Below are 17,416 nucleotides of genomic sequence, written 5' to 3' on the forward strand. Positions count from 1 at the left end.
CAAGGTTTGTGTGACTCATAAATTCAGAGTTATTGGAGACAAGGGGACGACAAAACATTTTCCTTTTCCCCCAAATGCAACGGAAACAAGTCAGAATTAGAGTTTATGCAAAAGACAAGGACGGACACAGGACTCCACTTATACAAACTGAGCACTTGGTCCAAAGTACACGTCTGCTGATTTAACAGCCAAAAAAAGAAGTGTGTCTGCACCAGACATGAGTCAAAAGTGTTATGCTGCCTCCTGATTGGTGCATTTCAGACACAAGTGGCGGTAAACATCGTCCTTTCTCTGTGCACCTGTGGGCCGCTGGGCGATGATGCAACACTTCTGACCTTCTTTAGCCCGAATGAAACAGACGAGTGAGTCTAATGTGCAACACTTTATATTTTCATGTACTGACGCTGCATGAGAGAATAACACAAACTAAGGGTATTTCTACGTGTGTGTGTGTGTGTGTGTGTGTGTGTGTGTGTTTGTTCTGAAGTTTGTCCTGCAACTACTAACCTCTTTCACGTGCACTGCTCCTCAGTAATTGGCTTTCATGTTCACAGAGGAACGGCTCAGCTTTTAACTGGTTTATTGCTCTTGGCCATGCAAACTCTCTAACCCACAGATATACACAAGAAAGAGAGAGAAAGAGAGAGAGAGAGAGAGAGAGAGAGAGAGAGAGAGAGAGAAAGCGAGAGAGAGAGAGAGAGAGAGAGAAAGAGAGACTGCAGAATGTACTTCTTACTTGTATTCATCACGCACACACACACACACACACACAGACACACACACACACTCCCCCCGCCCTTCCCTACATCTGTCTCTTCTACCACGTTGAGTTTCTGCATCGGGCCCAAAGGTTTTCACACTGAGCTCTGAGCCAATTATATAAAAGTTTTACAGCCATGGAACCAGCTACCAGATGAAATGTGAATACTTTTGGCACGTGAAAGGAAAACCTCACTTACTTCTCTTTACAAAGTAAGATTTGGAAGAACCCCCCCCACCCCCGTCTCAAACTCCACATCAAATGAGCGAAGACATGAAATCCACATCTGCAGCCAAGTCCTGCAGGAGACTCTGATCCTGCTCGGCCCGGCTGTTGATGACATGCGTTCATACACTGGGAGCCAAGGGGAATGGGAATGGGAACCAGTGGGAGAGAGGGAGAGCCGATTAACGTGGAACATATGGAGGACGCAGGAAGCACAGAACTCCGATCACAGACTTAAAGGAAAATGACGAGCGGCTCACGCCAAACGGTTGTTCTGCGTTTGGGAATATTTTCTGTAATGATCGGCTTTGAAGATCAAAGGCGTCCTGGTGGAATCGGGACTAAGATGGAGTGAGTGATACCTGTCGGTCCCCCCCCCACCCCCAGACCCCCGGCGATCAGCCCCGAGCGGCGTTTAGCTCACTCATCGCTGTGCTCTGGTCTTTCTGATGTGTGAGTGACTCCTGACATTGTGAATCATCCTCAGAGGAATCGCAGCATGAAAATAAAAAGTATCTTTGAAGTTCAGAGGGTTTGGTAACTTTTGAATTTGCTGAAGTCAGTGAAAGGTGTTCCTTCTTTTCAGGGATTCAAATAATAGACTGTAAATAAAGATGGATGACAGCTCCTCAATTGCTGCGCCAAAGGGTCTTGATAGCCCCATTTTTCGAGTAAGTTTGGTTTTTATTCGATATCATAAGAAACAGGGTGAAATGACTGACAGCTGAGACTTACTCGTGATTGGTCGAGAGAGTGAATAAGTGGTAGTACGATAAGCACGGCTCCACAATCACGGACGAATTTGTCGGCCACGTGATGAAGGACCCTTTGAAATGGTTGAGCGGCTGTGACGTGCTCAGATGAAGCCTCTGAACTGAGAAACAGACCCTCATCATTAATAATAGATAATTGAGATGATCCTTCCAGCCAGGCTGAAGAATCCAGTTACTACCTATTCTACTCTGATGAATGTCTCTCTCTGCAGCTGCTCAGCGTCCTGCAGCCGAGACGTGAGACTGAATTAGGAGATGAATCAGGAACTGTGTATTTGCAGAAGAACACTGTGTCGCCTTCTGTGGGAGAAACACGAGCCACTCCCTGAACATCTCAGGTCCGAGCAACCACAAACTCAAACACACTGTTAAAATCATAAATTTCAAACACATTGCAAACTCCACGCCCCCCATTTTATGACACTTTATAAGGAGAGTTTGATTTATAGGGATTATACACAGACTTTCTGGATTCAAGCTTCCTGTTTGACACAAATCCGGTGTTGAACTCTTGAACTCGTGGGCTCAGCTAAGCACACAGAAGAAAGATGTCTCCATAAAGATACTTTACTTCTGTAGTGGAGTTTTACTGAGGTTGCAGCTCCTGCTCTGCATTTAGTGACTGATTGTGTAAAACAATAAAAAGCTAAATCGTGTTAAGACAGAGCTTTTATTTATTGTAATGAAATAGAGGAATGCAAACTGCTGCTATTTCTGCTGCAACACAAATACCAACACACGGGTCACAAGTCAATATATTCACTGCATAGGTCATAAAACATTCTCAGACGTGAACTCCAGATAATACTGTGCAGACAAGAGTCAACTGAGAAGGCAGCAGGAGATTCTCAGCTCTCCAGTTCACACGGTGCAGGAAGAACAGGACGTCTTCGTTGGATTCTTCTACGAGTCTGATTCCTCTTGTTCCTCCTGACATATTAATTTGTTCTCTTCTCCAGTTTTGTGTTTGTCGTCTGTCGCTCTGTCTGGAGATTTCACCACGAGCAAGTGAGCGTCTTGTCCAACATTCACTCTCTTGCGGTGAATTCTCTGGGCTCAGTCAGACGCTCTCTTCTCTGGAAAAAAAAGTAAATCCAGAGCTACTGAGAGCTGCCTTCTCTCAAACCGCCCCTCTGGGTCATTTCAGGGGGAACTCTGGCGTTCAGGCTGAAAACAGCTCAATTGTTGTTTAGTTGAGTTGAAGAATCAGTGCAGAGGTAATTTACAGAGCCTGTAGGAGTCCTGACGTCTCCGGGGCCTCGGGGGAGCGTCTCACGCTCTTATCCGTCGGGACATTGTGTCCTCAATACAGAAGTACAAGTTCTTTTACCTCACACATGAGATTTCATTTCTATTCTTTGTGTGTTTGCTCCACTTTGTCATTTCACCTCTGAGCAGAGCGAGACGACGGGAGCAGAACACGACCGGGACGCAGCCCTGGGGGGGGAGGAGGAGGACAGCCGAGGTGAAGCAGACCGAGGAGAGGGAGGGATTTAAAAACAGCAAAGACAGATCAGGGACAATTTAAGAGAAGAACTTTACAGATGTGCAGAACAGAAGAAAAGAGATAAGACAGCGACAGGAACACGGTCAGGTCAACTCATGACATCATCCCTGGGTCCACTGGTTGGATTGGTGTTTCCAGTGGTTTCAAGGACGAGCGACACTGGACTGGAACATGGTGCAGGAATTTACTGAGGCAGCTAAAGTGCAGCAGGGAACAGATCATCTACACTGGACACTTTAAAACCATCTCAGCCTTGTGGGTTTAAACCAGTGAGAGAGATGAAGCTGGCTCCAGGCTGAGGCTGCTGAGGGAGGGAGGGGCTTTGTTCCAGATCCCCCCCCCCCCTTGATGTTTTATTATTCTGTTTTACCTGGGGGATTTTTATTTTACGATTCATTTCTACTGACGTTTATTTAGTCATATAATTCCCAAATTACCTTTCAACAAGTTGTACTATACAGAATGTACTGTGGATTGAATATGCATACATATACATATATATATATATACATATATATATATATACGTAGCAGTATATACTGATATTCTTTTTGTTTACCATGTATATTCGCCTCTAAACATATAAACACTCTACACTCAGTCGTCCTGTGGCACTGCTCTTGACTCAAGTATATATTTATACAGACAATGTCTGTTGTGATAGGTGTATATTATATATATATATATATTCTGTATTTTTAATTTATTTATTTATACGGATGCATTTTTTAAGTCATATCCTGACTTATCTTATCTTATCTTATCTTATCCTGACTTATCCTGACTTATCTTATCGTGACTTCTTATCTTATCTTATCATATCCTGACTTATCTTATCCTGACTTATCTTATCTTATCTTATCCTGTCTTATCTTATCTTTTCTAATCTTATCTTATCATCGCTGTTAAAACAGTCTATGGTTAAAAACACAAACCTCTACCAAGGCCAGACAGATAACTGTGCCTGAGACCACCCGTGACCCCCTGAGTCAGATCCCTGTCTGCAGCGTTCACCGCAGTAACATCTGCTGAGGAGCAGTCACACGTCTGAGTGATGTTACCCTGTATTTACAGATGAGACATTTATGTGGAGCGTGTAAAACATTAAGTTTAACAAGCAGATGTGTTTTTTTTTTTCTGTTTCTCATTCTTCACTCTACGATAAGATGTTTGTATAGAGGATGAGATGACAGGTTTATGCAGATGATGGATCCAAAGGAAGATGTGCAGCGAGGTGTGATTCAAGGACTCCAGTGGGGGGGTTCATGGGAGGTGGAAGGTAAGGGGCTGATTAAAGGAGAAGAAGAAGCAAAGAGTCAGAGAGATGGAAACCTCTGTGATGGGATGAATAAAACTCCCATTAGTCTGGACTCTCTGAGGAGCAGTGATGGATGTGGAGTTTGAGGATGGATGGATGGATGGAGGAGGAACAGAGGCACAGAAGGAGAAGGCAGGAAGGGAGGTGTGGAGATGAAGGACATATGTGTGTGTGTGTGTGTGTGTGTAAAGACAGAGAGGGAGGGAAGGAGTGTGTATGGAAGAGAGGGATTGAGAGAGAGAGAGGGAGAGAGAGAGAGGTTTAGTTCCTCCTCTGAGGCTGACACCAGCAGTCTGTCCTCCTCTTCCTCGGCTGCAGAGACTCCAGGTAAGACAATCCTCCTCCACACCCCGCGACCCGGGGACAGACACTTTCTGACGACATATAAGAGACCGGAGGAGTAGAAGGATAAAGAAAGAGAGGGAGGAGAAGAATAAGAAGGAGAAGAATAAGAAGGAGAAGAGGAGGAAACACCCGGGGCGCGTTCGCGTGCGTGCAGAGACGTGCAGGATTCGAGAAGTTATTCACAAGTCGCCAACTCAGCAGCAGTGTGTGTGTGAGTGTTATTAAGTTGCATGCACGTATTTATCGATACGTGCACGAAGTTTTTGTGCGTATGTGTGCGTGTTGTTTTGTGTGCGTGTGCATGTTGTGTGTTTTCAGCCGTGCGCGCGGGGTTTATCTGGACTGCAGGCGCGTGCCAAACTGATGCTCTGGCTCTGTTGTAGACGTGGCTCCCTCAATGATTTCATTATGACTGTTGTTGCGCGCGTGTGGGGGTGTGTGTGTGTGTGTGGGGTGGGGGGGGGGGGGGGTAGACAGAGAGAGAGGGAGAGAGAGTTTGTGAGTGTTTGTGTTTGTGTTAGTTCATTGTCGGTGTATTATCAGGATCATGGTGCTAATTGTCCTTTTTGCTGTTTGTGTGTGTGTGTGTGTATGGTGGGGGGGGGGGGTGAGGTACAGCTTTATTATTTAACCTACATTCAAATGAACTGAAACACAATCTCAGGTTACATCGAATCAAACAGACCTTTTATACAATTTAGTGTGATTTGTATTTACGGGAATGTTCTGTTCTCTTGTGTTGATGCTGCGGAGCTGAAGTTACAAAACTTTGTGTTCATCCTTCCTGGTTCATCTGACGTGAAGTCAACACAATACACAACTGAATCTGCTTTATTACGTGTGGCTCATATGTAAGTTTGATTGATTTATGGTTTCAGAGTCTGTGAAGCGTCCTACACCCGAATTCACAACTTTCAAAATAACAGCTCTGTGATTCAGCTGGATATAAATCGACATTGTGACTTTTACTTTGTAGACAAATTGCCAAAGAGGAAGTGTTTTTATGAATCTTGAGATCTGTTCCAAATGGTGAAATACAGTTTATCAAGTTATGAAAATGTTCTGGCGGCCGTTTTGGCCTGAAGTCCACCAGTGGCCAACCGCTGCTGTGGGTTAACCAAGGACATCGAAGAAGACTCAACCTTAGTTATATAAAGATAAGTTTATGAATATTGAACTTGCACTTTGACAGTGAACTTCCTTCTATCCCATCCACACACAAACGGACAGAGACCAATCCTAAGAGTTGTACGTTAGTATTGTGTGATCCTCTGATCCTCTTAAATTGATTGCCCCCAGATTAACTTGTAGAACAAACTGTAGCTCTGACTTAAAGGTGCTATATGAATAAAGTTCATTCTTTTATCCCCGATGCAGGACAGGACAGGGTGGGAAACAAACACACAAACCCATATGTGGCACATCCACCTTGTGTTGAAGCGCTGATCACTCTGTGTCTAAGCATGTTTGACAGATGACAGCATTAGCAGTTGATACGAGGGAAAAGAGCCTTGTGCCAAATATTTCATAACTTGGAGAATCAGCAGATGTTTTATGCTTCAGTTCTTTTGGCAAGAAGATAGTATAACTGTCCCCTTCTCTTTATAATGTATTAAGGTTTCTGACAAAGTTGAAACACTCAATGGAAGTATTTAATAGCTTTATAGCTTCTATTATTTAATGTTCACAGTCCTCAGTGTCAAATGGATGGAAACATAAATCAGTGAGTTTCCTAGTGAGGTTTCATAATGGTCCCAGCTTCTACTGGTCCGTTTATTTTCACTGTGTTCGTGTTTGTGTCTAATGGGAACACTATTACATCAGCACTTTTCTATTTTTAATTCAGAGGTGCTGAGCTGCCAGCATTTAAAGTTTGAAAGTTATTATATTAAACATATCATCAGCTTCTTGTAAAACCCGTCTGTTGTTTTTAAATATGTCTTAAGTGTCTCTCTGTTTTAATGTTTGACTGATCTAGTGTTTATTATGGAAGTCACAATAAATCAAATTCTGGCTCTATCAGCTAACGTGATAACAACATAGATGGATGACACATCTCCCCTTCCTCCCACGACCCAGAAATTAACCCCATACATACTTTGACTTGTCCCAACTCCCAACATGGAGGAGACAAGATTTGTCTGTTGTTGCAGTCATTGCAAATTAACCGAGATATGAGGAAATTAATGAGAGAACTGTTTCCTCTGACCCAAGCCTGACTGTGACAGTGAAGCAGCAACAGTTGTGGTTATCATCAATAGCTGGAGAGAAATATGGAGTTTCATTTTCTCCGAGTGGAGCTACATCCATCATCTCACGTCGTGTTCACGCTCATCCGGTTCTGTGAGAGCATCAGGGACTCTCTCTCCCTTATCTCCCCCAGCCTTCTCTCTCCTGTTTACTTTTATTCTTTAGCTCCAGCTTTCCTATCCAGCCTTTTGTTTTTTCCTTCTCTCTTCACTGTAGATCTCTTCTCGGGTGATTTATGTCGGCATGTGAGGAACTGGAAGTGAAGACGCTTAGCGTGGGGATTGATGACAGGAAGCTGAGGGAGACAAGAAGGAGTTTATTGATGAAGTTGAATGAGGGAAAAGAGTCAAAGTCGTGTTTTAGGATTGTTTTGTACAAGTGATGCCTATTTTAAACTCAAGGACAATAAACTGGGACTTGTGTTTGTGTGTCTGTGTGTGTGTGTCATAAGCCAACTGAGGAGACAGAGTCATTTGAGGATTGAAAGTTAAGTCTTTGTCTAATAAGAAACCCCGGCTATCGTCTGATGACAAATTATTCTCTGGGGACGATGTCCAGTATCTTTTGTGGCTTCCTGTGTAAACGGTTGGAGTTTGGTTCAAGTCTCCTTCTTCTGCTCGCTGCTGGTCAATGTTTACAGTCTGACTGAGGTGTGAGACTTGAGTTTGAGTCCAGAGGGTTAGGGGTTTAATGTCCAGATGACATTTAGGCTATCATTGACCCAAAGATCTTGTCTCTCTTATGGCTCTGCAGATTCACATCTAGAATCTGTTTATAGAAGTGAAGCAAACTGTATTTATGGTTAATGTCAGACTGAGTCTCCTGGAAATGATTCTAGGTCAGTGTAATGTCCTCCTAAGTAATAGCCACACAACTGTGGGTGTGTTTGTGTTTGTTTTTATTCCTAGTTGGAGACTAGAGGAAACGAACTGGGACTAACACTGAGTCTCTCGTGGGTAGAGGCAGCTTTTCATCGGTTAGTTCTGGATTTTTGGGGAATTCAGGCTACAAGTGGTTTAATTTAAGGGTTCGGACAAGTTGAGGGCAGGGATGTGGTGTGATGGTTAAGGTTAGGATAAAGAAAACATCATAAGAAGACGTTAAAAGTCCACACACCAGCTGACGCTCACAGAAACTTCTAAATGCATCCAAAGTAATGGCACGGACTCTTCTTCAGACATCCGAGGACAAGCCACGTCTGAAGAGGGGCCGGCTCCCAGAGCAGCATCATCTGGTGTGAGGACGTTTCTTATCTCCTGGTTTTCTTCCTGGTTTGTTGAGTTAGGATGTGAGTGCGCTCATAAACTTCCCAAGGAACGCATTATGTCAACGAGTTGTTCCCCACTGGGATAGTGTGTGTGTGTGTGTGTTTGTGTGTGTATGGGGGGGGGAGTGTAGATGAGGCATTCCTAGGGAAGATCAGCAGCTCATATCGTCCTTGGAAAAGTGTGTGAATGTTTATTTCTGTGAGAGAGATTCAGAGAGCATCGGATAACTGCTGATGTTTTTATATCTGATTCACTCCCAGTGTGTGTGTGTGTGGGGGGGGGGGGGGGGGATTGTGTGTGTGGACGGTCAAATACATGTTTTTCCCATTTTTCAAACCTCTGGATCCCACATACGACACACAATCGTAAATCTCTGGTTTTGACCTTCAGTGAATACATGACAGGAAACTCAGGGACTTCCCTCAGATGACCTGTTTTACACTTTGAGATGATTTAAGTCTTTTGGTTGTGATTTACTTTTTCGGTGTGAAAGCTTTTCTCTTAATCCGACATGTGGAATGAAGGATTTCCCACATTTTCCAGAAACCTTTCAACAGCTGCCAGAGAGTAAATGTGATGAATTCATGCTTATTAAGAATGAGGCAGAAGTGTTCGCTGGCTGAGACGTCCTGGCTGCGTTGCACTTTGATCAAACTGAGACAGCTGCTGCTGCACAAACTTGCGTCTCTGCTACTTTTACGATGGATTTCTGTGAACGGACTAAACACGGGCACAAAACCACGAGTCTTCCATCAACGTCTGGGATTCACTGTCAGAGTTTAAACTCCTGAGTTGAGGAAACCTTCAAAAATCATGTTTACACTGTAGATATCTTGACACTTGGCCGGTTTTCCACAGGATTGTAATAAAATACACAACTAACTAACACAAAAAATGTTGGTTTTGGTTTCATGGCTTTTCGTTCTCTAGCTGGTCGGGCGTTCCTCTGGAGAACCTCATTTTAATAACCATTGTAAATCTTCCTGTTAGGAATGAAAGCATCACCAGAGAGTCGCTTGACCGTCCAGTTGAATTTAGAGACCTTGGAGGCGGGGCCAGTGGCTGATGATCCCTTCCTTTGATTGGTCGTTTAGATTCCACTCCAGTCGAGTAGCTGATCATTTGACAGATTTAAAGACCAAATGAAACCATGGTGGCAGCTTTCGTTCTAGATCTGAAAAGGTGACCTGCAGTAATTGAGCCACAGCAATAAAGACTCAGCCTGAAGAACCTTGTGGCTGAGCTGCTGCTGCACAAAGAGCCGTTCACCTGTTTATTCAAAGTTCACCTGAAGTGTGTTGGATATGACATGAAGGGTTTCAGAGTCACACGGATCCATAACAGCCATAACTCCTCCTTCTCTTTATCTTGATATGAATGTCCAATTTACCATTCTTCTCCTTTAACTCTTACACCTCCTTTCTCTCCTCCCTCTCTCAGGTCAGTGACAACCATGATGGTTTTGTGCCTGAGGCTGCTGTTGCTCCTCCCCCTGGTTTGCTGTGTCCCCTCCCCCTCCCGCCCCCCCTCCAGACTCTGCAGACGCTGCTGCGACCACATCGAGCCGTCGCCGGCCACCGGCCAGTACCAGATCCCCGAGGTCCGCACGGTCATCAACATGACCATCCTCAAAGGTGACTATCTGACCGAGGAATCCACAGGGCGTGAACCCCCACCTCCTCCACGTTAGCAGAGAGGACACGTAGCAAACTAATAATTCAGAGTCCAGGTCAAACCTTTTCCACCCAAAGATGGATTCTGTCATTTTAGGTTCTTATCAAGCTGGCATTTGTTCAAGTAATAACTCTCCCAGTTTGAAAACCTCTGGGAAAAGAGAAAGAGGCAGATTTGTGTGACAAGAGATTAAATAGACAATAGTTTTCCGACAGCTACACAATCGGAGAGTTTTGTGAGAACATGTGTTTTGGATTTCGGAGACGTCGCAGCCAGCTTCCATCTGATGAGTCATCACTCTGTTGTTTAATCTGCTGGTTCTGGGATAAGTGAACATGCCAAGTCTGATCTGACCCACCAGCAACTCCCCCGAAACCAGTCCAACTGCTGGACCACAAACACAAGAAATATCCTTCTGTTGATCTCTCACACACCAGATACTAGCACACACACACACGCACACACTCTCACAAACACACACACCAGATACTAGCACACACATAGTTTGGGTTAATCCAGGCTTTGTTATACCACAGAGAAACAATGAAAGTTTCCATCTGAAGAACTTGGGTCCAACTTTTAATTTCTTGGACACAGTTGGTTTCTCAAAAATACTTTCCACTGAGCCACAAACTGACTGCACTAGGTCGCACAATGATCTGCACCACTGCACATGAAGTCCTGGTAAATGGTGAAGAAGGATTAACTCTCCAAAACTCCACCTTTATCAAGTGTCATTGACTTCCATTTAGTGCATTCAACATTTACGTGGTGGCCATTCGGGGCTCAGCATCTTGCTCAAGGACACTTCGGCATGCAGAAGTTAAAAGACTGGAATCAAACCTCCAACCTTCTGGTAGAAATATACAGTAGTTTCCACTGTGGTATAAAATATTTGTGGCACAATGGTGATGCAAACGAGATCAAGTAGAAGAAAGACACTCGCTCCAAACTCCATCAGCAACTTTAGTTATGATCCCTGAAGGCTTGAGGGATTGACTGGTTGCTCATTGGTGGGAGACAGGTTGAGGGCGACTGCAGGAACCAGGAAGTAACTTCTCTCAAAGTGGACACTTCAGTTTTAGTTTTGCAAAGACTGAGCAGGAGGAAGAGGAGTCTCCAAGCGGCCACGTGTGTCTGACTTCAGGACGAAGGATCAGTTCCATATATGGCCGTGAGAGCAGAGGTGGCTGCTGAGCTGCTGTTTGTGGAAAGAGTCGCCTCTTGGGTTTGTTTTGTGGGCAGACAGATCCCTGTGGATTTGTGTGTGTGTGTGTGTGTGTGTTTATGTGTGTGTGTGTGTGTGTGTGTGTGTGTGTGTGGGGGGGCTCTCACTGTGGTGAACTCAGCCCGGTCCCACGTCCTGCCTGAAGGGAACAAGGCTGCCTCCTAGAAACAACAACAGAGATGTGACGAGAGATTCATGTGTGGCTCATGGGTTTGAATTCACCAAGTTGATTTAAAAATATTTATTCAACGCTGCATGAATGGAAATGTGTCATCCCTCATATAAAATGGTCACTTTCAACAGTTTCAATAAGCTTCAAAGTTTCTCAGTTTATTGTCGAGGGGATGTTTTCACAGCTCTGAGGCATTTTTATTATTTTTTACAGCTGCTTCATTGAGATGTGAGGATGGAGAGTAAGAAGTGTCACTTCAGTGGGTGGACGTTGGCTCATTCATCATTTTCAGAGCCTGTTGTCAGGTCATATATGAAATTTTAAAACCCAGACGAGACAACGTGTTGAGCTGTTGTTAGGAAACTTTGTAAACAAGAGGCGAGAATAATATTGTCCACCAAATTCTTCTCACATCAGCAAGTGTCCACTTCTTCTGCTATCAAGAATCAAACCAAAATATCTTAGAAAGGAAAAGTTCCATCTTGTGCCAAAGACATAATTTGGAGATTTTTTCTTTATGACATTAAAACTTCAAATTGAAAATAAAAAAATTAAGCGTTAACCTCGGATGTTCCTGTCGGCACCGCTCATCTGTGTTTCCTCTTTTCTTCTCAGGGGACAAAGGAGACAGAGGAGATAAAGGGACACCTGGGAAGCCCGGTCTGGAGGGCACGGCCGGCTGGCGAGGACCCTCGGGCCCTAAGGGCAGCAAAGGCCAGGCGGGCTCCCCCGGGGACGCCTGCAAGATCCCTCACTCCTCCTTCTCCGTGGGCCGCCGGAAGGCCCTGCACAGCGTGGACTACTACCAGGCGCTGGTGTTCGACACCGTGTTCGTCAACCTGGACGAGCACTTCAACATGTTCAAGGGCAAGTTCTACTGCTACGTGCCGGGGGTGTTCCTGTTCAACATCAACATCCACACCTGGAACTTCAAGGAGACCTACCTGCACCTGATGCACAACGACAAGGAGCAGGTGATCCTGTACGCGCAGCCCAGCGAGCGGTCCATCATGCAGAGTCAGAGCGTGATGCTGAACCTGGCGCTGAACGACGAGGTGTGGGTGCGACTCTACAAGCGGGAGCGGGAGAACGCCGTGTACAGCGACGACGTGGATGTTTACATCACCTTCAACGGATACCTGGTGGCGCCGAGCCTCCAGTGAGAACCTGGGAACAACGAGCGGATCGGCACAAAGCTCGGGGTCGGATTGTTTACTTTTTTTGGCCGTGGATTCCACTTTGTCCCAAGACAGAAGAACTTTACAGGACGTTAGAAGTTTGGTGCTTTTTTCCTCTCTGCCTGGAAATGAACAAACTGAAACGTGGACTTCCCATAAAACATATTAGAATCAAAAAGGAGCAATAATTAAGAGGAAAGGTAACGAAGCACACGATTAGGAAAGAATGTTGAGTCACTTCCTTTGTGCCAGAAATACAATTTTGTACAAAGCCCACAATGTTTCCCTCTTCTGTGCTGAGCTGCTTCTCCTCTCACTTCAGGGACTTTGTGTTAAAGTTCTCTCACTTGTCAGGAATCCTAAAATCTGTGCAATCGTTTTCATATTGGTGCTGAGATGAGCAGTGAGATTGAAATGTGTTTTCAGAGGCTGCTGTCGAACATTCAGCACGTTTCCTCGGTGCCTTTCAGAAGAACAGTTTAAAGGGTCAGTTCAGACGTCCTCACTTCTCCTCACTTCTCCAGACAGAGTGTGACCAAGCAAATAGTTTAAATTAATGTTTCATGATCATTTTATCTACTGCAGGAGATTTTAAAAACGTTTCCCTCACAGGCCCACGACCTCAGAGGCTTGTAAACGAGCTAATTGGATGGAGTGTGATGTCAGATCCAGTTGAATTATTTCTATAAATTCGTATTTGAAACATCTAAGACATTAATGTGGTTTCAATGACTTTACATTTCTCCTTATGATATTTCGGCCCTTGTGTGTTTTGAGCATCAGATGCAACGTTTACCTCTAGAACCTGTTCTCTGTCATGATGTTCTCGTTTGTCCACCACGAGCAGAAGGTTTATTTTTAACAGGGTGATGGTCCCATTGGTCTCGATGCCGGAGTTTGTGCTGAGTCCTATCTGCCTGATGAAGACAGTAAAATCTTTATGGATGGTCACCAACCACCGACCAGGGTACAGACCAAATGACGTTAGAACAACCGAGCATTGATTCAGGTGAAATTGATCAGTAAGAGAGAGAGTTAGATCATCTGGGTGAGAGACCAGGTCGACTCTATGAAGAGCTTTCACATAAGCATGATTCATTTCTGGTGTCTGTAATTGGAGGAAATGGTCGAGCTGTGTGTTTACGCTTTTCAAAAATGTAACCGCTCAAAGGAAGTGAACAAACAAATACAGATTCTTCCTCTGCCCACAAACCAGGTTAAAACATTTACAGTCAGACGATGCTGATCCTGAATCTCAAACAAAATCCCTGATCTATGAAACTAAAAAAACAATTTGACATTGAGACCGTTTTTGAAAGATGCCTTAAAAGAACTTGTGCCATTTCTTGAACTGACCCTTTAAACGTGAACATTTCCTAACATATCAAACAATAATAAAAACAACATGGTGCTTTATTATCAGATGCAGGAATGCATTCTGGTTCTTGATGATGAAATGTCATGTATTGTCACAGTCTGCAGAGCCGTGTATGTAAATATATGTATAATAGCTCATATCTGTGCGAACACTTAATGCTGTTTGGGCTGGACTGTGTGTGTTTGTGTTTTTTATTTCTCCTTCTTTGTTGTTCTGCATCACTCAACATCCTCCAGACACTTGATCAGAAGAAATTAAAGGTTTTCATCATTTTCCAGAGAACTCAGACGCCTGTTTCTGCCAATCACACGTCACACGTCACATGTTCACTGTCCTCTTTCCTTTCCTGCAGGAGTTGACTCACCATTGAGCCGGGAAATGTTTTTTTTTGAGATGTAACCTTTAAAAACCGGCCAATAAACAAAACAAACCGGGAGAAAGAGAGAAGCATTCGTCAGCGAGCCGGCTCCATCTGCTCGGCCACGTCTCCCATTAGCTGTAACACCGTCCTGAGGGAGCTGGTGCTGGAGGGAAGGCAGACTGCAGCGTTATAAATACTTTAAGCTCCGAGTGGAGATCTGAGAAGCTCTGCAGGGAAACAGAGCCGGACACAACTCAACAGTTTCCTGGATCATCAGCTCAGACCAGTGGGGGGGTGTTCCAACATGCACAGTAAGCGAGATGTTCAAGTGAGCTCAGGCTGATTCAGTTCACCTCATCATGTATACATGTACAAGTGGGTCAAATGAAATGATTTGTTTTGGTTCAGGTAAGTCGGACTTAGTTCTGTCATTTGAGCAGAACATTTAAACTTTGGTTTGAAATCTAGAATAACAGCAGAGACAATAGTTAACCAAGTTCTGTGGAAATGTCTCCTTCTTGTTTCTGTGTAATCTGTGTAAAACAAACAAACAAACAAACAAACAGACAGAGGTGAAAACATAACTTCCTTCAAGGTAAAAATGAGTTACGATCAAATCCAGGTGATAAATCAATCAAACCTGAACATATAAATAACCACAAACAGAATGTTTCCAGCTCAAACCCTTTGTTGTGTATTCACGCTCGATTTGTTTCCCATTAAAGATAACTGCACACACTTACCCTCCCAGTCAGAAGCAACAATCAAATCACCTAACTCCACTTTTACAGGAACGATGAAAACCAGCGGAACAATGAGGCTTCACTGTAGAATCACCTGTAATTATCCCTGCTGAGCGATACACACTGTTAAACACAAACAAAACCAACACACAGACTCTTTAACACTGTTAAACACAAACAAAACCAACACACAGACTCTTTAACACTGTTAAACACAAACAAAACCAACACACAGACTCTTTAACACTGTTACACACAAACAAAACCAACACACAGGCGGTTACACACTGTTAAACACAAACAAAACCAACACACAGACTCTTTAACACTGTTAAACACAAACAAAACCAACACACAGACTCTTTAACACTGTTAAACACAAACAAAACCAACACACAGACTCTTTAACACTGTTACACACAAACAAACCAACACACATATGGTTTAACACTGTTACACACAAGCAAAACCAACACACATACGGTTTAACACTGTTTAACACAAACAAACCAACACACAGACTCTTTAACACTGTTACACACAAACAAAACCAACACACAGGCGGTTTAACACTGTTACACACAAACAAAACCAACACACAGACTCTTTAACACTGTTACACACAAACACAACCAACACACAGACTCTTTAACACTGTTACACACAAACAAAACCAACACACAGACTCTTTAACACTGTTACACACAAACAAAACCAACACACAGGCGGTTTAACACTGTTACACACAAACAAAACCAACACACAGACTCTTTAACACTGTTAAACACAAACAAAACCAACACACAGACTCTTTAACACTGTTAAACACAAACAAAACCAACACACAGGCGGTTTAACACTGTTAAACACAAACAAAACCAACACACAGACTCTTTAACACTGTTAAACACAAACAAAACCAACACACAGACTCTTTAACACTGTTACACACAAACAAAACCAACACACAGACTCTTTAACACTGTTACACACAAACAAAACCAACACACAGACTCTTTAACACTGTTAAACACAAACAAAACCAACACACAGACTCTTTAACACTGTTAAACACAAACAAAACCAACACACAGACTCTTTAACACTGTTAAACACAAACAAAACCAACACACAGACTCTTTAACACTGTTACACACAAACAAAACCAACACACAGGCGGTTTAACACTGTTACACACAAACAAAACCAACACACAGACTCTTTAACACTGTTACACACAAACAAACCAACACACAGACAGTTTAACACTGTTACACACAAACAAAACCAACACACAGACTCTTTAACACTGTTACACACAAACAAACCCACACACATACGGTTTAACACTGTTACACACAAACAAAACCAACACACAGACTCTTTAACACTGTTACACACAAGCAAAACCAACACACATACGGTTTAACACTATTTAACACAAAAAAAAACAACACAAAGGGGGTTTAACACTGTTTAACGCTGACTAACAAAGTGATGGGAGGATAATATAATAGTCGTTGGCTCTGACTCGGTGCTCATTAATGTGTATATGTAAATTCTTTATAACAATTTTACATGAACAGCCTTTTTAGAGGTTTCAGAGTTGAAAGATTTGATACAGAAAAAAAAACTCTTTCAAAACTCTTACTTATTTAACTTGATTCATTTGATACAAATTTTCCGCTATTTTTCGTCAGTTTGTCCCAAGAAGAAAACAACAATCGGATGATGAGTGTGTTGCGTTGACAGTTCCCAAACACTCTAATGAATCTGTGCCCCCCCCCCATGGTGCAGAAACCCAGGTGGTCTCTTCCTCCCTCGTTCACCTGTGAGCCGTCCTGATGATGGATCTTCTGACAGGTTGGAGCTGGAGGCTTCAGCTGCAGCTTGAACTCTTCACCGCTGCCTTGTCGGCATGCTGTAGCTTCTATCAGTTCAGGTTAAGTATGTGGGTGTCACTCACGGTTACAATTACAACAAATCACTGTCTGCACACAACAGCTGGACAGAATTGGAAGTCATGAAAATGCACGATATCTCTCGTCAGTTTTTCACGTCTCCGAGACAAAACCTAAAAACCAGACCCTGTAATAGCTGGAAATATGAATTATCTGATATTATTATTATTATTATCACGTTTCCTTATGTGCAGATAAAAACAGTCAGAAAGGAGAGCCCTCATTACACTGTGCAGTTGTGATGATGTTTGTGTCTCAAAACCGAAAGAAAGTAC

General features: G+C 43.4%; 1 protein-coding gene across 1 annotated transcript; it reads left to right on the top strand.

Annotated features, from left to right (window-relative positions):
* Positions 1-9,896: 9,896 nt before the first annotated feature.
* c1qtnf6b (C1q and TNF related 6b) lies at positions 9,897-14,401 on the top strand. The gene is made up of 2 exons (XM_062387036.1): positions 9,897-10,080; positions 12,136-14,401. Exons 1-2 carry the CDS (start codon positions 9,900-9,902, stop codon positions 12,681-12,683), a joined length of 729 nt encoding a protein of 242 aa, XP_062243020.1. The 5' UTR covers positions 9,897-9,899; the 3' UTR covers positions 12,684-14,401.
* Positions 14,402-17,416: the final 3,015 nt, after the last annotated feature.

The sequence above is a fragment of the Platichthys flesus genome, chromosome 5 (assembly GCF_949316205.1).
Source record: "Platichthys flesus chromosome 5, fPlaFle2.1, whole genome shotgun sequence".
In the NCBI taxonomy this organism is placed as follows: Eukaryota; Metazoa; Chordata; class Actinopteri; order Pleuronectiformes; family Pleuronectidae; genus Platichthys; species Platichthys flesus.